Raw genomic sequence first — 27186 nt, 5'->3', positions numbered from 1 at the left:
TTAAAGATCTTCAAATGGGAAGGTTATTCTGCACTTGTACAGATGAGCCCTAAATGCAATCACATGTAGTAGAGGGAGATGAAGGGAGATCTTATACACACAGAGAAAAAAGGTGAAGTGAGGATGGAACAGAGAGACATTTGAGGATGCTGGCTGGCCTTGATGATTTGAGTAGTGTGACTACAAGTTAAGAAATGCCAATAGCCAACAGAAGCTGGAAAGGAGAAGGTATGGGTTCTCCCTTAGGGCAGCTAGAGGCCTTGCCATCAGTCAGTGGGACTATAATTTCAGCCAAATAATACTGATTTCAGACTTCTGGCCTCCAGAACTGTGAGAAAATATCTTTTTGTTGTTTTAAGCCACCAAGTTTGGAGAAATTTGTTATAGCAGTCACAGGAAAGTAATTTAGTACTTCTCAAAGCTATTACCACTCAACATACTTGACCTAATAATTCCTAATTTTCAGTAGGTCTCAGGCCTCATTTGCCACATATTAAACATGGTACTCTTGTTATGCGCTTTGGTCAACTTTTCTTGGAACACATAGAATAGGCAGACCTTCATTTTCATGGGCAAGGAAAGGAGAAGGATAGGGGCCTTTACCAAAAAAGCACTATCCAAAATTAGCTTCTAAACCCCCAAAAATATTCATGAATGATTCCTGCAGATCTGGCAGCTCCTTTGACTGTACTGGATCTTGAGGGGTCATATAAGTCATCTACCTGTCTTTGCATGAACAGCTAAGATTCCAAAGATAAAAGGGTTTCTGGTTTCAGGCAGATACCTGGCCTACCGGTTGATATGGCTACTCAGGACAGAGTAACTGTCATTCAAGAACCATGGGCAGACTACATTTATAGGAGAGGCTGGCTGAAGAAAAAAAGCACATATAGAGAATGGATTGGAATTTGTTGCTGCAAAGTTAGAAAGAACTATTCACAGCAATGCTGTGAAGATGGCTAGCAACGGTTCTCTCTCAAGTGTTAGACTGGAAAATAACTCCTGTGAGAAGGATTGGGACAGTCCTGAACACATTTTAGCCAATCTAAGATCAGAAGCGCTTTACAATATTGCTTTCCCCTAGAACTCCAGAACCCCAAAGAATTATGCCAAAAAGTTAAGTATACCTTTGCAGATGTTGAAACCAACACAGCAGTGGAATGGTGGCAGAGAAAAATCCTGTAATTTTCATCTATGGAAGAGAATCTAGAGCTCACCCAGTCTAAGCTCCTCACTGTACAGATGTGAAAACTCAGCGGACTTTTCAATCCAATTTTACATAATTGTCTATTAGATTTTGTTCTGTAGCCTTATTTCGATGTCCATAGTGTTTTATTGGGTCAGGTGCTCATTCATAGCAATGAAAACACTTAAAAACGCATGTTCAATACACTGGGTGACCACAATCCCTCCCTCGGCCACCAGGGAGCGCAAACTAAAATTCCTCCTGCAGTCCATTAACATCCCTTGGGCCCGGGACAGAAAGAAGCCAGTCAGCAAACAGGAAACTAGCGGAACCTTAAGACTGAATGTTTGCAGCTGGTACGATTGCTTTGCGAAAAGAACACTTCCGGCAGGCCAGGCCGTACACCCAAATTGTGATTTGGTCGGCTCCCACCTCTCGCATTCCGATTTGTCACGCTAACTTTGGGAGGAGGGCTTGCGTTGGGTTCGTGCTCTCCTATTGGCTGCTGGCACGGCGGCGGTTTGGAGTGAGGGTAGCAGTTTAGCTGAAGGCGGTACGGAGTGCCGCGGCCCAGGGTTGTCTAGCCCAGTGTCTGGTTGGAATCCGGGGCCTGGCTAGGTGTGGATCCCCCGGGGAATGGATCGTGTGTGGAGTGCTTGGTGCGGGAAGTGCGTCAAAGAGAAAGGGTCGTCGCCGCTCTGGGCCCAGCGCATCGTGGTCGCCTGGCTCAGTAGGGCCGAATGGGATCAGGTGACGGTGTATCTGTTCTGTGATGACCATAAATTGCAGCGGTACGCGCTGAACCGCATCACCGTGTGGAGGAGTAGGTAAGGTGGCAGGTCCAGCTTCCCTGCCTGCGTGCTCGTGGCGCCTCACCCCTTCCGTCGTAGAATTCCTATAAGGCTTTATTTTCTAGTCTTCCCCTAAATTGCTTAATGGTTCCCATATGGGTGGTTTGAACGTTGCCCATCTCACAAGTGCCTGGGGAAAGTTGTAGCCAAGTTCTTGCACTAATCCCATTTGCGAAAAGAAAGCAAGTGTGCTTCAACAAACCTCTTACCAAATCTGCGAGCTTTAACCCTTACCTTCTCCCTTCTTAGGGAGGGTGCTGAGGGACCAGTGTGGCTGAGCCAGGACTTAAGGAGTAGGTTAGCACCCTACGTTGGAGTACCGATTCGAATTAGGGAAGGGGTGGGGGGACTTGCCTGCAAGACCATGTTTGAATGGGGCGTTTCAGTCCATTTGGTAAGATTGAGTTGGCAGCAGACAAGGGATAAAGGTCTAAAGGGTTAAGGGTCTTTTCCGGCTGAAAGAGTTGAGGGTTTCAGGGTGAAAGAAGGGGGGGTGGCCACTCTTAATTGGTTAAGTGGGTAGCAGTTAGATATCCTGCACATACTCTAGTTTCTCATGCTCTGTGTACTATTGGATCCTAGGACATTACTCTCCCTCTTCCCACCTTACGGATTTGTGTCTTTTTGTGCACTCTTGAGTGATTACATATTTGGAATAGCCTACAGCAACCTGGGCTCTGAGGTGGAGGGTGTACCAGTGTATGGGACCTTTATGATGGTGCTGGACTGTGGCCCTTTAGGTTAGGCAACGAACTCCCCCTGGCAGTGGCTTCTACTGCTGACCTCGTGCGATGTAAGCTCATGGATGTAACTGGTGGCTTGGGCACTGATGAACTTAGACTGCTCTATGGCATGGCGTTGGTAAGGTAAGACCTTAATGGGTAGGGGTGGGGGTAGTGTATGCTAAGCAAAGCTTGGCTTCAGGTGCTACCTGAAGCAAAAGGCCCTATGTGTCACCCTGTGATTGCATTACTTGACAGCTTTTGGTACCCTCCTGTCAACCCACATTGCTCCTTTTCTTTTTCTGAGAGATTTCTCTCTTCCATTTTTCTTTCCATCTCTTTCTTGGAATGTGGGGTAGGGCTGGGTTGAGACCAAGTGATCTCTGTGGGTCTCTTCCAGCTTTGACAATTTTTTTTCTTCCCCTGTAACTCTTTGATCCAGAGGAACTTTACTGAATCATTTGATATCCTTGACCATGATTTAATGTGGATTTTCCAACCCTGCGCACATCTATACTTAGCATTACCCTTTTCTCCTTCTCTCCACGTACACTGAAAGGTTGCTGAATTGTGGAAGTGGACACGTGGACCAGGAGTTCCTGACTTACAAAGTGACTCAGAGTGGTTCTAGCTGTCTCATGCACATCGGGGAAAAAGACTGCAACTGAGTTTTCTCATCTGTCAAAGTCTTTGTTCATTTCATGTTGCTCCCCTTGTCTGCCTTGAGGTCTTCCCTAGCTCTTCTTACTTTCTCTGTCATTAGGCTGTGCTTGCTATATCATTTGATGTAGTCCTTTTTTCCTAGCATTTATAACATTATTCTCAAACATAATATACTATATATAGCATATTGTATTATGTCATGATTATTTATCCTAGACTGACGTCTTCAAGGCTAGAACAGTGTCTTATTCATCTGTATAGCTTCAATACAGGCCAGACTCTCATTAAATATTGGACTGGATGGAATCTCCCTGTTCTGGTTGACACCAACCATAAGAACAGGACAGAACAGTCAGTGGAGAGGTTGTAGAAATGCAAGGTGTCAGTAACTTAGCAAGGTTTTTTGAAACCCCATTGATTTGAGTTCACCAGTTACTTGGGCTGTGCCACTTATTTCTTCCCCAACTTCAGGTTTGTGAATCTGATCTCGGAGAGGAAGACAAAGTTTGTCAAACTGCCCCTCAAGTTCTTGGCTCAGGAGGTGCGTATGATAAAGTGGCCTTGCTCAATTCTCTCTTCCTAGGAGGGGGTCACTGAATGGGGCATGGGGTGATGTGGGCATACAGTCTGACTAGCTCATCCGACTACTACCAGCCAAGCCCAGCAAGAGCCCTAGAGCCTCAGCCTCCGACTTAAAAGAAGCAGACTTGTTCCTTTGTTCATGGCTGCTATCTTCAGTGGGCTTTACCTGCCCTACTTGGTGGGAGTGACCCAGTGAAGCTGAGGCATCTGAATAAACCACTGGGTGTGGATAGGAAAGAGGTGGCAGTCATAGCACCTGCCCTCTGTGAGCTGACATTCTGGGGGGAGACAAGCACAGCCAAGCAGCATGAAAACCAGACATAACTTCCCTGAATTAGTATGTGAGTTGTGTAGATGCCCAGAGGGCTGGCAGGTTCTCAGCTATCAAAAGAATCTTTCTGGAGGAAGTGTGGGAGGGAGGGAGGGAGAAAGGGCAAAAGGGTACCCAGGGAGAGGCACTGGCACAGACAAGACAGAGGGAGGCTGGAAAAGGTGATTGTTAATTCTTATTTCACAGGAATCTCTCTGTTAGAGGAGGGTGGTTGGTGGTGGAGGTATGTGAAGTGTCTTTTCTGATTTTCAAGATCACCTTCACAGAGAAGAAAAATGATCAAGAGACCTGGTTTCTAATATTGACTCTGCTGCTAACACTGGAAACTCCTCCCAGGACCTTAGTTTTTTAATCTATAAAATGGGGGGAGGCCAGGCTAATTCATCTCTGGTCCCTTCTGGCTTTAATATTTTCTAATTTCTGCACTCACACTCTCCCTCACGATCAGGTGAACATTCCAGATTGGATTGTTGAACTCCGCCATGAGTTGACCCACAAGAAAATGCCCCATATAAATGACTGCCGCAGAGGTGAGTCTCCAGGGAGTATACCTATCACAGTTAAGCCCAGGGCCCCAGGCTGGATAACACTGGGCAGAGGGAGAGGGTCTCCACCTGGGATCAGAGCCAGGACTAGGGTGAGGCAAATAAGGTACTTGCCTTGGGCACAAACTTTAAGGGGGTGTCAAAAGTCAGTAATCAAGATAAATAACATTTCATTTTTGATGAACAAAAGTTTTAAATAAAAGACAAATAATTTAAATATATTTACTTAAATAAGTTTAAAACTACAAGTTTTTAAATAAAATAAATCAACATTACTGATTTCTCCTTTTGTGTTGGTCTTCAATATGGCTTGGCAGGGCACTGTTCTGATCCTGTTTTGGTATCTTGATTACCGAGTTTTTTTGGCATCCCCATAAATTTTGTGCCTGAGGAGGGGAATGGTGGGGCTGGTTGAGAGGTGTGAGCCTAGTGTCATAAACCCAGGGGTTCTTTGGACACCCCATCCCAACTAAGAACCCCTGATTCAACCTAGCCCCTTCATGTTGGGGAAACAGATCTAGAAAAGGGAAAAGACTTGGCCAAGGCCATATAACTAGCTAGTGGGGCTGGGTCCCTATTCTCCCACATGCCAGCCCTGTGCCATTTATGGCATCCCATCTCCAAGTCTGTTGTTAGTTTTTTCTCGGAAAGGTGCGGGTGAATAAGAGAAGGCAAAGAACAAGGTGGTAACCTGGAGCAAGAGGGGCTACTTCTGGACATTTGAGATTTGTTCCTTGGAACCAAGCCTCTTCCCTGGGGCCCTACTCTACTTGCAAGATTTGACTATTGGCTGTGGAGCTTCTTGCATGAGGCTGCTCCTATGGCACTGACTGCCTTCCTTCCCTCCTTTAGGCTGCTACTTTGTCCTGGATTGGCTCCAGAAGACTTATTGGTCCCGCCAACTGGAGAACAGCCTGAGAGAGACTTGGGAGTTGGAGGAGGACAGGGAAGAGACAGATGAAGAAGATCAAGACGAAGATAAGAACATTGTTGTTGATGACATCACAGAACAGAGATCAGAGCCTAAGGATGAGGGGAAAGATGCAGAGCAGGACGGCAGGGCTGATGGAGACAGCAAAGGCAACAAAGAGGTTGATTCGCATTGGGAAAAGTCTCTGAGACATAAAGAGCTATATGGTAGGTGTTCTTGCAGGGGCAGAGAGGGGCCCATGAGCCTGGAAGACTTGGGCTTAGGGTTGATGCTGGTTATTTCCCTGGCTCAGCATTTCCTCTGGGGTTGTGGTGAGTCTTAGCTTAAAAAAATTACATCACAAACTATCTTCCTTGAGCCCTGTGAAGCAGGAGAGGCAAGAATTCTAGTTCCCAATTTATAGCTCAGGAAATAAGGTGTGAGGGACTCAGAAGCCCACAAGGAACATGGGGCTGGGCTGGCTGTTCTATCTGTTTCCCTGTTCTGTTTTCAGAAAGAGCCCGAGAACTGCTGGTATCATATGAAGAGGAGCAGTTTAAGGTAAGAAAGTGCCCTGGACTTGGCATGTTCTCACCTGCCCCAGACATTTCTTGCCTCTTGCCAGCTACCTGAGAGAAGTCCTGAGAATGAATTTGAAAGAAAAGTGGCAAGGCTTGAGGGAACTTCTTGGAAAGAAAGAGGGGGGAACTAGGAAGGAGACAAGAGGAGCAGAGTCCAGTTGGCTGATCCTCCACGCTGATGGAAGGGAGCAGTTGATGGAAATTTGTGGGTAATCTGCCTCACTGGGTGGTAGGGAACAACTGGGCATAGATGGTTACTTAGCCCTGCAGTGCTGCAGCAGATCAGCAGATGGTACCCAGGAGCTATCCTAGATCAGGCTAGCTCAAGGGGTGCACTTTTTAGCAGGAAGGGAGGTAGCTTAGAAACCATTCAGATCAACTTTTCCTTTTCACAGATGAAGAAATTAAAACCATGCGTAAGTGAAGGGATGGGCCCAAGATCACATGCAGTTAGTGATGAACCAGAGTCCTCTGATCCCCTTTCTTCCATAAGTCATTGCTTTTCCTCACCCCGTGGCCCAAGAGGCTCTGGCCCAACTCCAACTAGATCCCACCACTGGATATCTCAGTTTTGGGATATCTGGTGACTGGGAGCCATGGGGAATTTGGCAGGGGAGGGAGGAGGAAAAGAAGGAAGAAGAGAAAGTCTGGCATTTGAGGCTCAGGACATTTTTTGTTGCAGGGCCAGTAGGGGAATTGAGAGCCTATCCCTGCACACCATGCCCTGTGTCCTGAAGGGAGGTGCTGAGAGGTCATGTGGGAAGGGATCCTGGAGGGGTGGGGAAGTGTTGCCTGGCTGAATCAGCCTTCTGATGGGACCCTCTTTGCTGGCAGGTGCTGGAAAAATTTAGGCATTTACCTCAGGCCATTAAGGCGTGGAATAACCTGTCCCCACCTGTAGAATGCATCCTGGCAGAGCTCAAGGGCATTACATGGGAGAACAGGTGTGTAACTAGGTAATCGGGCTGTCTACTCTCTAGGGTAGAGCGCAGCAGCCTCACTAAAATCGGTTTCCATATCCAAGCTTGCCAACCTCTGCTGTAGGAAATCCCAGGGATAATCCTGTTCCCCCAAGGGGTGACCCTGCATTCTACATGACCCTCTTCCCCCAGCCCTGCCAATACATAGGGGTTGCCTATTGTGCATCACTAAAATGGCCAGAGGCAGGAATATCTACTGTTATCCATCCTGTGACCAGCTTTGTTCTTCTCTGTCCAGTGATGTGGAGCTCTTGGCAACCAGGGAAAGCCCTCCATTCTTACCACCTTGTTGTCTATTCCTTGTCCAGGTTGGAGATAAAATATGTGTGGTGGGTACTGCTGCTCTGGTCTTTTGAACTGCTTTTGGAGTGTCAGCATCCCCTGAATAGTCATGGTTGGGGGAAAAGGAGGGGCCTTCCCAGAGCCTGGCTCCTTGAAATATTTAATTCTGGAGCCTGGCTCCTTGAAAGTCTGAGTCCTTCCCCCACTCAGTATGGCCATGAGCCTTCTTTTTCCCCAAAATAGTGCTCAGTTCAGTCCAGAGCAGACACACAGTATCTTTCCATTCCTTTCCACCCTCGCTCTTAGGTGCTTACCACCTATATTAGCTGGAAAGGGTTTTGGGGAACCTTCCACTACAAACCTGTGGAGGCAGTGCTAGATCTCAGCTAGGGAAAGGTTGAAAGGAATCTGGGATGGAGCAGAATGTGTGAGAAGGTGGTGTAAGTACCAGAGTGGGCCTGGGTGGGACCTTGCAGTGCAGATTGGGATTGTCCCTGGAGTCTTCTTTCATTTCCAGTATACTGCCAGTGGCAAAGGTATTTTATCAATGTCTTGGCTGTACCCGTCAGCAATGTGGGAGGGGGGGTAGATTAAGCAGTGGAGAAAACTATCCTGTATCTCTGTATAGTAGTGTCTGACCAGTTATGCTGAGCAGGCAACTGGCTGGCTGCTTTAAGTACTTTTCCTGGTTATTGATCTGAGGAGATGGGAGATGAATGGTAGGTCAACTCTTGCCTCCTCAAACCTGGAAGAAGGGATCTGAGCATGATAACCCTCCAGGCACTGAGACACCTTGGGAGCTCTTGTTTTACCTCTAGGCCTGATCAGCTAGAAGAGCCTCTCTTAGGGGAACTACTAGCTCTGGAGGACACAGCTGGGGATGTTGCTTGTTTCAGTTTGAGCTACATGGGGATGAGAGATTAGCCTATAGACTGTGCTCTCAAACTTTGTAACTTAGTTCTGGGTTTTGGGGGACCCTAAGCATAAGGATCCTATTTAGTCTGGCAGTTGAGTCCCCAAAGTTTCTGCTTCTAGGATCTGAAAGGGGGAAGCTAGGGAGAAGGGGAGGGGTAGGAGACCAGAAGACTGTCAAGAGAAAAAGGCTGAGCAGGAACTAAAGTCTAAAAGCCCTTGACCCTGAGACCCCATGCATTTAACTTCTCTGGGGGCTTGGGACTTTGTTCCATCTTTGCTTTCAGGTTTGTTCAGTTGCTGCCGCCCTCATTATAGGCCTTACATCAGCATATGCTTGGTAAATGCTTATTCGGAACCCAGGGTCCCAGTCTCTGGCACAAGCCCTCCTCCAGGAGGATGAGGTCTGGGATTCATCTGTCAGGTGCCTTCCTTCCCCCCAACGCTGCTTTAGCCACTTGAGCCAGAGACATTAAGCTGCCCTGGGAATGGGTAGGAGAGTAGGAGAGGGTCTTCTGCCTGCTTCAGTTTGCTCAATTAAGTGTCCTCTTGCTCCAGGGAGGCTGTGCTGGATGCTTTTCTGGATGACGGCTTTCTTATCCCCACGTTTGAGCAGTTGGCAGCTTTGCAGATAGACTATGAAGGTAGGGTCCTGGGGGTTTGCTGTAGCCTTATTGTGTTGCTGGGTGAAAACACTAGGGGTGGGCTTGTTGGTCCTGGGCTGGGGGTCAGGAGCTGTTTGCTGCCACTCTGTAGTGTCTGGAAGCCCCTCTTGGCTGAGTAGAACAAGTAGCCCCACTGATAAGGACTTACTGGGCTGTGCTTAGGTGGCCTGGAATTGGGTGGGATGGGACAGGGTTGGGGGGGGAGTCTTAATGCCATTCTTGTGCTATGTTAATTGTAATTTGGGCACTAACTAGGGAGCTAGAACAGCAGAACTGGAAGGGCCTTGTGAGGTCATCTAGTCCAACATCCTCATGTTACAGATGGGCAGACTGAGGTCCAAAGAGGGGAAGGTACTGATCCAAAGTCACACAGTGAGTTGTTGATAAAGCTGAAGATAGAACCAGAGCTCTTTTTCATTTATAATCTGTTTCAAGTCAGTATCAGTAGAGATACTAACTGGTTTCTCTCCCCACTGTTCTGCTCTCCTCTTTCTTACTGTTCTGCGGTGACAACTCTGTTGGTGGTGGTGGGGCCCCCCTCTCCTCCCCATTGTCTCTCTTCCCCTTCCTCCCACCTCCCTCCTTCTCTCTCCCCTCCCCTACTCGCTTCCTCTGCTACTCTTCTCTCCCTTTCCCTCCCTGTCTCCTGTGGGCCCTCACCTCCCCTTTCCCTGTCAACACGTGTCCTCACAAACCAGAAAACCTGGACTTGAATGACATCCTGGTGCCAAAGCCGTTCTCTCAATTCTGGCAGCCCCTGCTCAGGGGCCTGCATTCCCAGACCTTCACGCAGGCCCTGCTGGAGAGGATGCTCTCCGAGCTGCCAGCTTTGGGGGACAGCGGGATCCGACCCACCTACATCCTCAGATGGACCATTGAACTGATCGTGGCTAACACCAAGACTGGTGAGGGAGACTAGCCCTAGTCCCAGGGCCTAACACAGCCCAGGCAGGAGCATCTGCTGCTGTCCTCAGCTCTCAGCTGAATAACACCAGGAGAACACATCCCTTGTTAAAAGTTTAGGTTTGCCCAAAAGCAGCAGCAGTTGACAAATCTCCCTCCATCCTTTTCTTCTCAGAGCCAACTAAATGGGTGAGGCAAAGGGCCCTGAATGCTTGAGCAGTTGGGAGTTATAGAATGGGGAGTTTGGGGAGATGGGGAGGGACAGAGCCAAGCTTTTCAAGGTGCAAGGTTGGATGGGGGAACTTACTGATTCCTTCTCCTCAGGCCCTCTCTTCTCTCTCAGTAAGCAATGCCCGCCGATTTTCTGCAAACCAGTGGGAAGCAAGAAGGAGCTGGAGGCTATTCAACTGCTCTGCCTCCCTTGACTGGCCTCGGGTGATTGAGTCCTGCGTGGGCTCACCTTGCTGGGCCAGCCCTCAACTGCTTCAGCTGTAAGTCTCTTGAATTCCATCTGGTGGTAAGAGGGTGAGGCTCTGCAGGCCTCGGGGCCACACAGCCCTAGAATGGCAGATTTGGAAAGGCTCTTGCAAGGACACCTAGTCCTGCCCCCCTCCTACTAATAGATGGGAGAGCTGAATCCCAGAGAGGGAACGGATAGGGCATTCTTGTTAAGATCACACAGCTTAAGACCTGGCTAAACTGAGTCCATTATGAGAATGAATGAGACAATCCCCATAGAGTGCTTAGCACAGTGGCCTATACAGCGTAAGTGCACAATAAATGGTAGTTGCTGTTGATTATTTAACCCAGTCTTCTGACTCTAAGCCCAGTGCTGTCTCCTCTATTATCTTCCCAAAGTATACTTCTCATAGGTGCTCAACAATCTTCAGTGGCTCCCTGTTGCCTTTCTGAAGTCTAGGCTTCTTAGCCTGAGTTTCAGATATCTTTCTGATTCTGCCCCAACCTAGCATGGGTGAAATGGGGGAGGAAAAGGGACTTGAGGTGAGTGACAAGGGTTTAGAACAGTCAGTAAACGGGAGAGAAAGTGGGCAGAAAACAAGTAAAAGTTCAGACAAGCAGAAGTGAGGTCTGGACCAAGATTAAAAATCATACCTCTACAGTGGCAGCAGTCCACAGGACTACATGGTTTTCTCTAGCAGAGCTCAGCTACCTGAGCTGAGCAGTGGGGAAAGTGCAGTGAAGATCAATCCCAGCTCAGGGGTTTGCAAGTTAAATACACCAAAGGATGGGCAGAGCTGAGTGTGTTGATGACGGGTAGCTGAAGTGACCAACCCACAGACAGGATTGAAGAAAAGCAACATTCTGGGAGATAGGAAATGGAGAGATGGGAGTATGGATATAGGCAAAAAGCAGATGTCATAGGATGTGAGGGTGAGAACTGTAAAGATAATAAGGGGTGGTCACTGAATGGGATGCTGGGATGACAGTTTTCAAAGGTGAAACAGCTCTGAGTAATGAAAATGTATTGCTGGGTATATTGGAGAATGAAAGTCACTGGAGTTGAGGAGCTGAAAAGTGTCAGATGGGTTACTCAAATGAAACAGATATTGCTCCAGAAAGCAGTAAGAGAATCAGGTGCTAAAGGCTTCTGTGAGTTATGAGGGAAGTGGCTTGGGGTCAGGAAATGACAAAGAAGAAAAGGAAAGGGAGAGAGCCACAGGTATTTACAGGAACCAGTGCGATACTCAGTTTCACCATGGTACCCAGGGTGGATTGGGTAAAGGGGAATCAACATTCCTATCTCCCAGAATGTTGCTTTTCTTCAATCCTGTCTGTGCATTGATCACTTCAGCCACCCGTCATCAACACACTCAGCTCTGCCCATCCTTTGGTGTATCTAACTTGCAAACCCCTGAGCTGGGATTGATCTTCACTGCACTTCCCCCACTGTTCAGCCCAGGTAGCTGAGCTCTGCTGGAGAAAACCACGTAGTCCTGTGGACTGCTGCCACTGTAGAGGTATGATTTTTAATCTTGGTCCAGACCTCACTTCTGCTTATCTGAACTTTTACTTTTTTTCTGCCCACTTTCTCTCCCATTTACTGACTGTTCTAAACCCTTGTCACTCACCTCAAGTCCCTCTTCCTCCCCCATTTCACCCTAGCTTCCTTATGGACATGGAGGCATCCAGCAGGGCCTCCTTGACCAGAGGTCCAGCCTTCATGAACTGATCTGCGGCTATACTCAACCTTCTCACCAGCCTCAGGATGAGGTGGCCTTGCCCTGCTTCAAATCCTGCTCCTCCACCTGTGTTCTGGAGCCACCTCTGCCAGCATCGCTGGGGCCTCACCCTAGCCTCTCCCTTACTCTACTGGCTCTTGCTCTTCAACCTATGAACACGCCTGAGTTTTTCTCATCTTAAAATAACAATAACAACACACACAAAATCTACTTTGACCCTGTGGTCCTTCTGTTGGGATTATCACGAGCTTATTACTCCTTTTCCCATCAAAACATTTGAAAAGAGTAGTCTGCACTCAACATATCTCAATTTCCTCACTACCTTCTTACTCCTCAACCTGCTATAATTTAGCATTCAGCCCCAGAGCTGCTTTGAACTAATTACCAAATCCAGTGGGCCCTTGTTCATTGCTCTCTGCTGCATTACTGCTTTTTACCACTCTCTCTTTGAAATGCCTATGCTTTTTTTTTTAACTAGTTCCTATAAAGTGCTGAGGGCGAAGTAACTTTATCTAGACCAGGCCTTTTCCCCAAGATTCAGCCTACATTTGACTGCATGTCATATCTCTCTGCTTGGATGGCCCACAGGTACCTTACTGTGACCAAAAGAGAATTGGTCATCTTACTTCCCACTCCTACCACAAAGTAATCTTCCTTCTCTGCTCCCTATCTCACTTGGTGGCAGCACCATCTACCCTGTTACGTTCACTCTTGAGTATTGCCCAAATCTGAGATTTTGTGTTGCCATGTCTACTTCCTGGAGTGTTTCCTTCCCTCTATCACACTGAGCTTTTCAAGGGGAAGGGTTCTTCATTAACCATCTGTGCCCCAGCACACCACACAAATCTGGGCCCCAAACAGGCCTCAGTAAACACTGTAGAACTAAACTATGTTCTGCTATCTCATTGCCAGCAATGCTGTCTTTGGTGGGGGCTGACTCCATGTCTGGGGAATGAATGAAGTGAGAGTTTTGGATGCCAAGATCCTCTTTGTCCCCTGATCCCCTTATGGAGTCAGAAGGTCTTTCCTGAATCTTTATGGCATTTGGGGCACAGTAGTAACTTATAAGAGAAAAAAGTAGCCTTGTAGACAAAGTCAGCAAGAGCAGCATCTCAGGAGATGGGACTGAACCAGCCAAATCTCCAGATGTGTGTGCCGTAGTCTGGAAATGATATGTATGGGTGGGAAACTGGGAAGAGAACCAAAAAGGCCTAGAGGGGTCAGAAAATCATCATAGATGAATCATTTGAGCAATTGGAGCAGGAGAAGGAATAAAGGAAATGTCAAAGTCCAGAAGGAATGTGGCATGTGTATGTAATGGGGGAGGGAGTGAAAAGAGCAGCATGGAAAGGTTTGGTTAGGTGGCCTTCAAGGTACTTTCCAATCCTAAGTGCCTGCAGAATGGAAGCTGCTGGTCTTGGAGAAGTCTGGACCACAGAGATCTTCTCCCAACCCAAGCATACCAGAGGGATGCGACACATGCCAGCAGTAACAGCGGCTCACTTGGGTACGATTCCTTATGCACAGATCCTGCCTTTCCAAGATAATCAGTGACTCTAGTCCCAATCGCCCCATTACACAGATTAGGAAACAGGATTTCCCCTGGTATTATGCTGCAAGTCAGAGCTGGACCAGAATCCAGATACCCTATCCTTACTCCTGTGTTCTTTCTCCAATGTCCCATTAGGTGCATTATTGGAAGAAGCATGTGTTACTAGACACATCCAAAAGTAAAAGTTGGTTTTTGTTTTCCCCAGAGGAAAAATAAAAGGTGCCAATGAAAAGTCTCAGGCATGCTGCTATGTTTTTTGTAGAAGTTATTTTCTTTCTGTTTGACAAAGCTATCTTTTAGAGGTGTAGGTATTATACCCCTATTTCACAGATAAGAAAAGCATTGAGGCGCTGAAGAATAAAATGATGCAAATGTCACCACATAGTTTGGTGATGAGGGGACAGGGATTTGGGCCCAGGACTTGTGAGACCAAAGTCCACCTCCTTCCCACCAACCTGACTTGTGACTTTCTTATTCCCAAGCTGTGTCCAGGCAAATCTGAGGGAGTTTGCATTTTAGGTTTCGTATCACCCCAATGCTGGTCAGACTAGACAGTTTTGAGATAGCTGGTGGGTAATAATACATAGCATTGACATGGCATCTTACCAATATCAGGTGCCTGGGAATATTAATTGTACTAATTGACCACAGTGAAAGGGAAGAGAGTTTCTCTGTGGCTTTTCCTCTAATGAGGCTGGAAGTTTTCAGGAGCTTCCCTCAGCCAGCCAATATCAATTCAGTTAAAGCCAGTGTTCTCTTGGAATATGAAATTAGCCATGCATAGAGGGTCTCCCAGTAGAGTCACTAGCCCTTAGCAACCAGTGGCCAGTGACCAGAGACTACGTACATGTGGTCAGTCTGCCTGTGGAGCCCAGAGAGAAAACAGCCCACTGAGCATGTGCCCCTCCACGAACGGCCCACAGTTCAAACTGGATACACCTAGAAGGAAGCTGTCCTCCTGTCCACCCCACCCATGCCTCCAGCAGTGACTAGGTGCCTCGTTCTCTGAGGCTCTGCAAGGGGTGCTCACCCTTTTCCTCCCCAGGGGCTCTCCTTCCCAATGGTTCTGTATCTGTTGGTGGTTTGGCTGTTGGTGCCATCCTTTGTGTGCACGATGTTACCATCTTTAATTCTCGTCTGCCCGACTCCTGCCATTTGGTCACCAAGCCCTGCTCTCTGTCTGTCTGTCCTTTGCAGCTTCTCTCCCTGCCATCTCCACTGCCAGCATCCTAGGTCAGCTTTTACCAACTGTCCCTGGTCTCCCTGCCTCCAGGCTGCCCCATCCAGACCATCCTCCACACGGGCCCCATGGTTATCTTCAGAAACACAGCCATCACCAGTGCTCAGAGTCATCAGGTGACCCCTTCTGCCCAACACACACACTTAACCTTTGAGGCCTTCTCCCCCTCCCACAGCTCCTCAGCACAGCCCTTCCCCTCAAGCCAGGTTACTCTCACCACATGCACACAGCATTGTGTACTCGCTCTTGTCTGCACGAGGCCCTCCCTTGATCTCTGCTGTCCTCCTTGTGCTCTCTGCCTCCCCCCAGCTTCTGTAATGACCGAGGTCCACAGTGCTCATCTGGCCTTTCTCCCACATTCTGCTTTGTCTTGTCAACTGCTGCTTTTTTTTTTTTCTTTTCCTCCATTCCAGGCTGGGCCTTAGTTGCTCCCACAAATGGAATCACATTTGTGTTCTATGCAGAATTCCAGCATACTTCCAGACATGTCTTTGGAGCTCAGGACAGATTACTCAGCTAGGTAAAGGAAGAGAGGGGTCTGCTATTCTCATATCCAGCCCTGCAGGCCTATTGGCTAGTTTATGTATTTATATAGCATTTCAGTACTGACTAATAGCTATCATTTATTGCATGTCCACTGTGCCAGGCATTCTTTGTGAGCTATCTTATTTATCCTCCCAACAACCCTGTAAGTCGGGCTGTTACTGTCCTCATTTTACCGAGATTGGAAGTGATCCACAGAGATGAATCATAGTTTGTTCAGGGTACATGGTCCTGTTTCTGTGTTGTGACTGCTCTACTGCACTGCCTTTCAAAGGCAGGTATGGAAGCTCAGAGACCAGAAGTTCAAACTGGAGTGTTGGGGTGCGAGGTAACTTGAGATTTTGAATCCTTCGTATCCTATCCCTCCCTTTGCTCAGCATCTTCAAAGCCATGGGGCAGGTCCTACCAGATGAGGAGCAGAAGAAGCTGCTGCACATATGTTCCATTTATACCCAGAGTGGAGAAAACAGCCTGGTACAGGAGGAGGTCTCAGAGGCCTCTCCCATTGGGAAGTCTCCGTACACACTGAACAGCCTGTATTGGAACCTCAAACCAGTGGGTACCAGCTCTGGGCCTGAAGAAGCCCAGCAGCAGGAGAAGCAGGTCAGCCTCAATGATGTCAAAGAAGATGAAGAGAAAGGGATCTCACAAGACCATGTGGAGGAGGAGGAAGAGGAAAATGGTGACGCAGAGAAGTGGGAGGAGAATGATGATGAAGATGATGATGAGGAGGAGGAGGATGAAGATGAGGAGGACGATGAAGACAGAATGGAGGTGGGGCCTTTCTCTACAGGGGAGGAGTCCCTCACTGCTGAGAATGCTAGGTTCCTGGCCCAGAAAATAGGAGCTTTGCAGGGCTCTGCATGGCAAGTAAGCTCGGGTAAGGAGCCTGATACCCACCTTCTCACCATACCAGTCGTCCCTCTGTGGCTGGCTCTTGAGACTTCCCTATACACTAGAGAAGAGACGGAAGGTAGCAGGAGGTAGCCAGTGCGAGGCAAGCTTGGGAGGCAGCCTGGTGTGTAGATGACAGTTGGCTTCCCTTCTTCAGGTTGGAGTGTGTAAGTACCAGGGCCCGTGGAACTGTTAATGCAGCCAACTGCTGCTTGTAAGCACATTCAGAAGGGATGAATTGGGTGTGGGTACTAAGTAGCAAAACAGAATAGAAAGCAAGAGGATAGGGGGTGGATATATGTGTGATTCTGCATGTGTTTTTTGCATACAGTGATCCAGGAGCAGGAAGACAATGAAGAGTGCTTTCTATGTATATGTGAATGCGCATGTATACATTCGGACTGGGTGGTGATACGGCATGATTTTGCTGTGTGTATGAGAGGGAACCCAGGGGTATTAAGTCAGAGGAAGTAGAAATGAGATCAGAGTGACAATAAGGAGTGGTGTGGTTTTTAGGTGAGCATATAAGTTAGACAAAACTGCAAGGGGGCAGAGAGGGTTGGGTGGTAATAAGGTGGGGGAAGATGAATCTGCTCCTCCTGAGGGTGGTCTTTTGAGTGCCTTCATTTAAGTTAGGGAGTGGGAACCTTAAGACAGTAAGACCGTGAAGGATGAACCATCTGGTTGCTGTGTGTTGTGTGGTTGTGTGAATATGGGTACACACTGGAGGCCAGGGCAGATAGACATGGGGCCACAGCCTGTGTGATGGAGCCTGAGGGAGGGAGGGAAAACAGCTGGTACTGGGTGTGTTGTTGGGTGGGTGTGGTCAGGAACAATAAAGGGTGGGGGCAATGAGGGAAAGGTGGAGACTTTGTCCTTGTTTGGACATGTGTGTGGAGGGGCTGGGGCATAAAGACCCCACAGGTTAAGGATGGGGGAACATGTTTACATCTGAATGTGTGTGTGCCTGCATGTGCTAGACAATCCAAGGCACAATAACAGAACTCTCTTAGGACAAGGGCAGCTGTGTTTTGGGGTTGTAAATAACAAAAGGGACAAGCATTGACACAGGCATAACTATATTTGTTAGAAAGAGTAGGGGCTGTGAAAGAAGTAATTGAAGTGGGCTGTCATGTATATTTTTGGAAGAGTTAGCAGGGTCACTGAGACCCATGGGTACCAGGAGGGAAAGAAGCAGAAGCAATGAGAGATGGGGATATATGGAAAGGTGTAAGAATAGGCAGTAAGGCAGCCATTCAGAGATGGCCTGTGTATGTCTGTGCTGTCACTGAGGGGCCATGTACAAGGGTATCAGGCCAGAGAGGCAAGGACAGTGATGGAGACAGGGTTGGGCATATTCTAAATGGGGAGGGAGAATGGTCAAGTTAGTCAGTGACAGACATGAGGGGAGTGGTCCCTGTGTATAAAGGTGTCTTTGTATGCATAGGGCAATGCAGGGCATTAAGAAAGGCACAACTTCTTTCCTGTAAAACAGCCAGGGATAGGGGGGATGGGCAGGCAGAGGAACAGCTTTTCCTGGGGGGTTCTGTGGGTAACATAAAAAGCTAGTCCAGGGTTGGCACTTTGCAGAATGCCAGGGGCATTATGACAAGGAGAATTCCTTGGATACCAGGGAATTTCAGGAGGTCAGAAATTGTATCTCCTTGGAGGAACTCACCAGTGAAGGCTTCACTTAAAAGCATTGGCTATACTGGTATAAGGATTGGGATGGAGTGTTTAAGTGATAGAATTAGAGGGGTTGGGGAGTCCCTGACACAGTCCATTCTAAAATGGAGTATCTGGGTGGGCTGTCAGGGAAGGATTGTGAACATGAAAAGGCTAAGGCATTGAAATCTTTCTCTCCTCCTTTCCATTGCTTCTTCTGTGTGTGCATACACATATATGGGGATGCAGGGTATTAAGATGTCTGGGTTATGTGCCTATGAATGAGAGATGCGGGAGGCAGGGAGTGAAACTGAGAAACTGAGTGGAGTGCCTATGTGCTTAATATGTGTATACTTAAGCAGTGGTGGCGGGTGGGATACACAGTTAAGACAACCCTTCCCTGATGAGGGGATGTTTTTTGTGTGAGCATCTCAACCTTGCAGGGGCAATAAGACCTTGCAGGGGGCAGGGGGAGCATAATACCACCGACAGAGTGTCCACCCTGAGGTGGTGTGTGGGTGTGTGTATATATTTCCCAAGGTAAGTCCACTAAGAGAAGATGGGACATTCAGACATGTCGGGGGGTTTGTGTGTGGATGTGTAGGAAGTCTAAGTCATTTAGATACTCTGAGGTATCTTTGGCTTTGGAGAGGAGGTGCAGTGGGAATTCTGGGGCATCCAGACTCTCCAGGATATGTGTGCATGTATAAATAGTGGTGAAGTTGAGAAGTTGAGGCAGTGACTACAACCAGGTCTGAAGGTGTTGTCTATGTGGAGACATGTCTGGGGATGTGGGAGAAGAACAGAGAGGAACAATAATGTCTCTAGTTGTGTGCATGGTATGTGGGGTGTGTGGGGTGAGGGGTGGGTTGTGTGTGTGTGTGTGTGTGTGTGAACAGAGGGGAAGAAGGGCTGTAAAGAGTGTATAGGAGAGCATGGAAGAGGTAGGGAGTGCAAAGGTTAAATGATGCAGAAAGGAATAAGGCTGGAGAAACACAGAAGGCCCATGCTGAGTAGGTTAATTGAGGTGGATAGATGGACCTGTGTACCCACTCTTGCCTCCTCCCTTTGCTCCACAGAAGATGTACGATGGGACGCCTTCCCCTTAGGCCAAGTACCAGGTCAGACTGAGGACCCAGCAGAGCTTATGCTGGAGAATTACGACACCATGTATCTTTTGGACCAGCCTGTGCTAGAGCAGCGGCTGGAACCCCCAACATCCAAAACTGGGTGAGTGCCCATGGCAGCAGGATTTCTCACCCCTTTCTTTGCCTCCTGCAGGAGGGAGGGAGGGAGAGAGACACACAAACTAGAGTGGGTTGGGAGGTAGCTGTCCCCAGTCATGGCTTGAATTAAATAAAAGTTCTAGTCTCTGGCTGGGCCCTTGTCAGGACTCTCAGCCCCTAATGAGGGGAGCCAGTGAGGCAGCCATGCAGAACTGACTTGGCACCCCTCTCAGTTTGCATCCAGTTTGTGCATGAGTGTGCGTGTGTGCACGCACATTTTGGGGGAAGTCCATAGCTTTCAAAGGATTCTCATAAGAGTCCTGCACTCCCAAAAGGTCAAGAATGGATGCTCTAATCCAACTTCCTTATATTCCTGAGAAAACTGAGGCCCAGAAAGGGGAAGGGATTTGTCCAAAGGTGCACAGAGTAATCAGTAGGCCTCCCTGCACTGTCCAGGCATCTTGGTAGCAAGGCCTGCACAGGGCTCCATGCTCTCCCTCGAAACTCGCCTCTGGATCACAGGCGTGGGAGCCCTTGGGTCACCAGGGAGCCAGGAACCAAGCAGCCCTTGCTAAGGGATGCTGCTGGTAACACAAAGGAGCCCGTTCAGAGGGCCTGTACATTTCAGAAGGCGGGGCCATTGTGATCGGGAGAATCCTGTTAGTACCAGAGACAAACCTCTGTGGGCCCCTGAGAAACTGAGAGTCTATCCCTATGCTGCCTGCCCATTCCCTGGGAGATGAACTCCTCTTCCTCTGGACATTCAGGAAGAGGGCTATAGAACCCAGGGGCCCCAGCAGCAGGCCAGGCCCAAGGCAGTGCCGTGGACTTTCTGTCCTAGGGCAAGGGGCATCAGGCATCTTGGAAAGAAGAGGAGGCAGCTGGGGAAACAGGTGGTCTATAGTTGGGAGTGGGAGGTCTATAGACATGTCTGAGATGTCTCCTCTCCCCTTGGGTAAGGTTGGCTTGATGAGTACCAGGGTATCAAGTGTGCAGGTGGAGCTGTGAAATACAGAAGAAAGCTTCCACGTGCCGTGTAGTGGAGAGGGGTCCTCTGCTGGAGTGGGCATGCCCACTCCTGCTTCTTTTCTAACCTCCATCTTTGACCTGGCTCTGTGGATTGAGCACATCCCTTTTCATCTCTGGGCCTCAGTTCCCTTGTCTATAAGATGGTGGGTGTTGGGAGGGGATGGGACTAGATCATTTCTAAGGGTTTTTTCAGCTGCAGTAGTGTAACCGTGGATCTGCCTGAGGGGAAGGATGATGGCTTTGCTCTCAGCTGTCACCCTCATCTACCTGGAAGGACCTTTGACCTAAAGGAATCAGAGGAAGCAAGAGTGTTCTGAGCAGGGCCAGGGAGGGGGAGGACAGTTACCTCCCTAGAGCAATCTTGCAATCCTGGGATGGGAGCTGGGCCTATCCCTACAGCCCAAGCCTGGCTTTGGGCCCATTAACCAGCTGTTGGGGGTGGGAGGGATCCAGCCCATGGTGCTTTGGGCCCCCAAGTACTAGAACCTTGGAAGAAGGCCTGTTAAGGCAGCCACTTCCAATATTTTCCTGGGGGTGTGGTGGTACAGGTCCCCTTCTCCTACTTCATCCCAAATAGCTCACTTTAATTTCGTGTATATACTGGGGCTCTGCATACAGCTTCACTTGAAAAGTTCTACTCCTTTCCTCCCCCTCCCCCTCTCAACTAGGAGAGGGCAGAGCCAACCCTGAAGTTGTTTCTCAGATTTGCTCTAGCTGCTTCTTTGTAAAGTGAGGAAGGAGGGTGGGTTCTTCCCAAAGGCATACACATCAAGCACCCTTAGCCCTTCCAGAGCCTAAAGCTGCCTCCTTTCCTGACTAACCACCCCCCCACTCTCTCCATAGCACCCTGGGTCTGAGCTGTGGTGTCAGGAGTGGCAGCTGCAATGACAGCAGCAATGGCAGCAGCAACTTGGAGGGCCTTCTCTGGAGCCAGGGACAGCTGCATGGGCTCAAAATGGGCCTGCAGCTCTTCTGATGCCTGCCCTAGTACAAGTGTTGATCCAGCCATGGTATGGAAGAGCCCCCCTGACCCCCACCCCCACCTCCACAGTGTTCCTGATGCTCCATGAAACAACCTGGGAGATGGCCCACGTCAGCTCAGTTTTCCACCACAGTGGAATTTTGAATATGTTTTGGGATTTTTTTCTTTTGTTTTGAAAAACAATAAACAGGCAACTGTTGTTTAAGTATTTGTGAAATGAGGGGCTGTGTACTGGAGCAGATCAGTGTAATTCTTCCTTTATTCTGGGTGCTCCAGAGAAGGCATAGTCATAACAGGGCTTCCAGCAGGATCTGGGTCCTGAGGTCCTTAGGGCCTACTGCCCCTGATTGTTTCTACCCACCAGGCCCTACTCATACATTCTTCCTGTGTCTCAAATCATTTTCATTCCCTTCAGCTGTGGTATGGAGCCAGCTTACTTGGAAGCATTAGGCCCCCAGAAAAGAGGCATTGCTGATCATAGAGCCCAGCCAACATAAGGGGAATCTGCTCAGAACCTCTTGACTGCAGGAATACCCAGGGCCTTACTGATGCCACCCAGCAGGCTCTGGCTTATTTCCCTACCTGCCTTCACTGGGCATCAAACAACAGTTGAAAGCTAAACAGAAACCTTTCTTTGTCACTTTTCTACTCCTTTGGCCTTGAAAAGTTAAGAGTGGGCTTCTCTGTGTTGGACAATGGCGCCAAAGAAATGTCTTAGGGGCTGATTCATAGTTCCTCTGTGGTCACCCAGTTCCCTCAGACACTCAGAGTGCCTAGCCCTGAGCTGCCAGGAGACCATGTGGAGCAGACCAGTGTACAGTATGCTATGTTCTCAGATGTCTGAGCCCTCCACCTGGTAAGGGGAGATAGTCATCACTTATCACCTGATGCCTCCGCTAAGTACCTTAAGGGAGCTTTGGTGTTCTTTGTTTTTCTCAGGGTGGTGGTTCCTGGTGGCAGTTGACTGAGGTCAAGTGTGGCTACAGAACTTCCGATCCCCACTCTGGGGAGAGTAATAGCTGGGCAAGAAAGTGGGTATCTGTTGAGCCAAGTTTTGGCCCAGAAAAGGGGCATGGGATAGTACCAGGCAGCATTTTAGTCAAGAACTTGGCCCCCAAGGTAGCTGAGCTCAATAATGTTGAAAGAAGGGAAGGAGAACATTTATGCTGTGAAAATGCCAAGGAGAAATATAGTGCAAATGTGTTGCCAGCCCAGTCAAGAAAGGGTTTTATCTTGAGGTAGGACCCCAAGGGAGTCTGCAACACCTCTGAAAGATACCCTGAATATCTTTGTGGGTATGTGTATACAGTTTTTCTAGAGCTGGTTCTCAGGCCTAATCAGGTTATGAAAGGGGTCCATGAGTCCAACGGGCCAACAGGGTTAAGATTTCTTGTTGTGTGTGGATCCAAGCATTAGGTATAGGCAGAGCAATCTCCTGCACTGATTAATGCAAAATCAGTTTCCCTCCATCTCTTCTCTCTCCTGCCACAATGGCAAATGCTAAGTCTTTCAGCCTCCTAAGTCATCAGAGATGAAGGAGCCTTCAAAGAGCATCTAGGCCATATGTAGTCAAGGGATTTTCAAATATGTCTTTGGGGAAATAGCTCATTGCTTGCTCTGTGGGGAGATGCATGCTGCAAACTCTTGGTTCCCCTCCACCACTTCTCTACAGCAGCCTGGATTTTATCTATTGTGTATGTAGTGTATACATAACTTTTTTGGCAAAGTGGATTTTGCTGCTAAAAAAGTTTGGAAGTAAGTTCTAGTCTAGACCTCTCATGTGCACTGAGACATTGCAACATCAGCATCACCTCAGTATTTGTTAGAAATGCAAATTATTAAATCCTACTCCTGACCTGAATCAGGTTGAGTGTAGTCAGCAATCTGGTTTATCAAGCCCTTCAGGTGATTGTGATGCATACTAAAGTTTGAGATCCACTGGTATAGAGTATCAAGCTACCCGAAGATTTAGGTTCCAGGCAAGCTCCACCACCTTTAATGGGAACAACCTTCTGCAAACTATGCCACAATTCTTTCATCTGTAGAAGAAGGATAATTTTTGCCTTATAGGCTTGTTATAAGGATCAAAAAATAGATATGAAAGTTCTCTCTAAAGCTTACCATGCTTTGTGTAAGTCATGTGCATTCATTACAGGGTTGGTGGGCCTTGAACTCAGGACTCAGGTCTCCAACTCCAGGACAGAGTGCTTTCTCCTGGCCCTCAAAGACTGACCTAATAAGGAGCAGGCTCTTTGAGCTCACTTCTAGTCCAGGTCCAAGGAGAGTAAGAGCGAACGGTCATTGGTGGTTAGAGTCCACCAGAAACCTGGGATTCTGAAACCAGGTTCCTTCAGATGGGAATGGGAGGGGAAGGGGGAGAACTGACCAGGAAGAAACCTTAGCTCCATGCCCTTGGATCTTTTCCAACTAGAGATCAGAGACTGGTTAGAAAAAGTCTTTGAACTGTACATATTTAATGGGGGAATAGGGCTGGGATTCAAGAGAAGGGAGCATAGATTATATTGTTATTCAAGAACAGTAATTGAGAGTCACCTCTTCTGACTGAAGATAATTCATTAGTGGTGAAGAAATTATTCCTGATCCTAAGGAACTCTCCATATTTCAGAGCTGTCTGCAGTCTGTATACCCACATAGCAGTGACAAGTGCTGACATGGAGGTACTGTTCAAGATGCCTGCAAGGCCCACTGGGGAAAAGGACTAACAACGCTTGGACAAGGAAGTGAGACAACTTAACAGAGGAGGTGACATTAACAGTCTTCAAAGGCAAAAGTTTACTAGTCAGAACAAGAAGTAGAAGGAAGGTAAAAGTCTGGAGGGGATAAGAATATGGCATGTTGAGGCATGAGTGAAGGGTCCAGGGTAATTGGAACATGAGTTATGTGAAGAATATGGTAGGTTGTGAGACAAGAATGGTAAGCCAGACAGGGATATGATCCAACTAGTTGATTTTCCACCTGTGTATTGGACATTGATTTGTCCCTTCTTGGAATTTTATTACCACTGTCCCTACCCTCATGCTGCCATGGCTCTCCAAGAAAATCTTAGTTTATTAATGTATTTTCTAAGTGTGCTTCATTCCCTCACAAGCACATAAGCTCCAGAAGACAATAACTGTTTCCTCTTCTCTGTCTCCTTAGCCCAGTATGGGCCAGGCCCCTATTTGGTATTCAGTAAGTACCTGATACATGTGTGCCTAAGAAATGTGAAAGGGGGCAGCAAGAGTAAAGAGGAAGAGTGGGGAAAGATGAGCACTCGTGGTCCCAAGAAGGATGATAAAGATAATCTGATTCACAAATAGCCCCTTCCAAAGGTTTTAAAGCTGGGCTCCCCTACAGCTACTGTGGCCACTTCTGCCTTTAGAATGAAAACGGCCACAGTTGGGGGTGAGGGTGAGGTGTGAGTAGGGTGTTCCAGAGAGGCCTGAGGGAAGAGCAGACACCACTGTGATACAGGACTCACTGGCCTGGGAGCAATGAGCCTTGGTTTCCAGTCCTGACTGCTCAGCTTTAGTCCAATCTCTGCAGTTCTCTGAGTCTCAGTTCCCATACTTATAACCTCATGGAGTTGATGCAGCTGAGCACTTCTGAATGACTTCTTTGAAGTGTCACCTGTCAGGCTGCTTTAGCTCTGATACTCTGCCTAAGGCCCAGCAGATAATATCTCTGTGACTCTGAGGCTATTCAGGGGAGAAACTATAGGTTGTTTGTGGAAGTAAGCCTGGCACTGAGCCCTCTACTTGTTTCTGACTCAACCAGTGGAGACCCAGTTCATCCCAGTGGGAAACACCAGTTGACTAGCACTTGGAGTTGTGTTAGTATACAAAAATTAGAGGGCACATGCTTTACTGTGTTAAAATGAAGATAAACTCATTTGGGGAGAACTTTACTTTTATAGCTTATCTCAAAATACAAGTCCCAAGGACACAAATTTAATTTTTTTAGGAACAAACTGGAGTGTGTGTATACGTAGGTGTGGTATGGCTTTTGTTGTTGATATTCTTAAAGAAACAGAGCCATTAGTGGTTAGTAGACAAATACTTTATGCAGTAAATAAGTGTGGTACAGTTCATTGTTGTCAGTGATACATCATTTTCATGATTATAGGTGAAACAAAATCTCAGGAAGTAGTCATAGCACATTCATGCTAGTGAGAACATACTGCAAAGCATTGCACGTGCATTATAGGGGCAGACAAAATTGGGGATGGGATATATTTTCACTCACCTCTGGTTGGCTTTGTGTATTTTGTCATTGAGACTTACGTTATGTTTGGGTCAAACAAAAAACCCAAAGAGGTTATATAAAAGTTTACGACCATTAAACAGTATTGTTTAATCCCACAAGTGGATAAAGCAAACTATTATAGCTCAATGATACACAAACCAGGACTAAAAATAGTCAATTTGCCTATGTATATAGCTAGCTACAATGTAATATTTAATATGCTGAGTCTTTTCAAAGACATTGACTACTTTAGACAAACAGGTTCCCAAAATATACTGGTTTGGTTTCCAATGAGAACTAACTGTAGTGCCACTTCAGTTGAAGACTGCAGTCTTCAGTTTCAGACCTGAGGAGTAGCAACTAGGGGAAGGCAGAAAAGGTTTAGGAGGAGACCTGAGCAGGGCTCTTTGGACAGCTCAACATTACTTTCCCTGTGCAGTTCCATACCTGGTTCACAGAGAAAAACAAAGTGTATTGAAACTGTTGGCCCTCAAAAAGGGCATTTGTACAAAGTCCCATACTTAACAGCATAGATAGAATGGTAACTGAGTGCCTCTCAAAATGAACTCTTCTATGTTAGAAGAAAACCCCGTGCCCAAGGTTAATGGGTATCAATATTTGAATTACTGTATAAAGATAATTTATTCTAAGATAGAAAAAATGGGTTTTAAAAGTATCCTGGAAACTAGCAGAGAAAGAGGAAAGGGAAGTTGTGTGTGTGTGTGTGTGTTTCATTACTTAGAAGAAGAAAAGTTTTGTAGACCATTTCCATAAGGCATCTGTCATTCCCCCTTCCATACCTTGTACCTTAAGAAAGTGCAATAGCTGTTATGTTACTATCGAAAAGGATCCTTTCCCTTAACGGTCTTACAGAAATGGTGCTCTTGACTGACCATACTACCCTAGACTCAACAATTTTTCAGGTCAAAATAAAAATAACAGCAGAATCACACACACAAAAAAAAATCACAAAATCTACAAAATCTAAGGCCTGAACAGGCAGACTTGCTATGAGTTCAGAAACTCAGTGAAATAATTAAAATTACAAAGCACCTCTTGCAAAATACACTGCTTCTTAAAAACCACACAAACACTGTGCAGTAATCCTCGCTGAGTGCTTGGAGGTAAATCTCCTGAAGGACACACGCTAAGCCCCAGAAAGGAAGCTTGATTTTATTATCAAGGGAGCCAAGGGGGTCCCAGTGCTTCTTTGTATTTGCTGTTTTATAAGTACAAACAGGAAAAGTCAAGAAGTGTTCTCACTTCAGTTTAAAAAAATGTTTCTCTAGTAACTTCACTAAGAACAAGCTGAATTTATGCATTCATAATTGTACAGCTCCATTTATAGATTATTGCAGATGATTCACTAAACACATTTTTACACAAAATCCCTTTTGCAAGAACATACTGAACTTAACAGGTTAAAGAGAACTTATGCAATATAATGCTTGAAACTGTACACAAAATAATTGTGTACATAGTAATAAAGAGGCCTT

At 47.3% G+C, this 27186-nt stretch overlaps 1 protein-coding gene across 11 annotated transcripts in view; it reads left to right on the top strand.

Annotated features, from left to right (window-relative positions):
* The first annotated feature begins 1639 nt into the window (after window positions 1-1639).
* Window positions 1640-27186, top strand: part of LAS1L (LAS1 like ribosome biogenesis factor) — a 32523-nt gene continuing 6976 nt past the window's right edge. Inside the window, exons 1-16 of one of the 11 annotated variants that reach the window (XM_037017079.2) lie at window positions 1667-2013; window positions 2778-2903; window positions 3894-3963; window positions 4784-4865; window positions 5733-6017; window positions 6305-6351; window positions 6767-6787; window positions 7206-7315; window positions 9104-9189; window positions 9532-9582; window positions 9909-10115; window positions 10457-10604; window positions 16027-16529; window positions 19288-19438; window positions 21307-21473; window positions 24072-24208. In XM_037017079.2, the coding sequence (XP_036872974.1) occupies window positions 1823-2013; window positions 2778-2903; window positions 3894-3963; window positions 4784-4865; window positions 5733-6017; window positions 6305-6351; window positions 6767-6787; window positions 7206-7315; window positions 9104-9189; window positions 9532-9582; window positions 9909-10115; window positions 10457-10604; window positions 16027-16529; window positions 19288-19438; window positions 21307-21439 (2211 nt within the window). In that variant the 5' untranslated portion in view covers window positions 1667-1822 and the 3' untranslated portion in view covers window positions 21440-21473; window positions 24072-24208. Of the gene's footprint in view, window positions 2904-3318; window positions 3964-4783; window positions 4866-5732; window positions 6018-6304; window positions 6352-6766; window positions 6788-7205; window positions 7316-9103; window positions 9190-9531; window positions 9583-9908; window positions 10116-10456; window positions 10605-16026; window positions 16530-16565; window positions 17332-19287; window positions 19439-21306; window positions 21651-24071; window positions 24209-27186 lie in introns of those variants that run through there. The other 10 variants (XR_012127602.1, XM_037017078.2, XM_037017077.1 and 7 more) reach the window with 10 other exon arrangements.

This window comes from Manis javanica, chromosome X (assembly GCF_040802235.1).
Source record: "Manis javanica isolate MJ-LG chromosome X, MJ_LKY, whole genome shotgun sequence".
Lineage (NCBI taxonomy): Eukaryota > Metazoa > Chordata > Mammalia > Pholidota > Manidae > Manis > Manis javanica.
The sequence above is the reverse complement of the archived record's forward strand: the minus strand, read 5'-3'. Positions and strand labels throughout refer to the sequence as shown.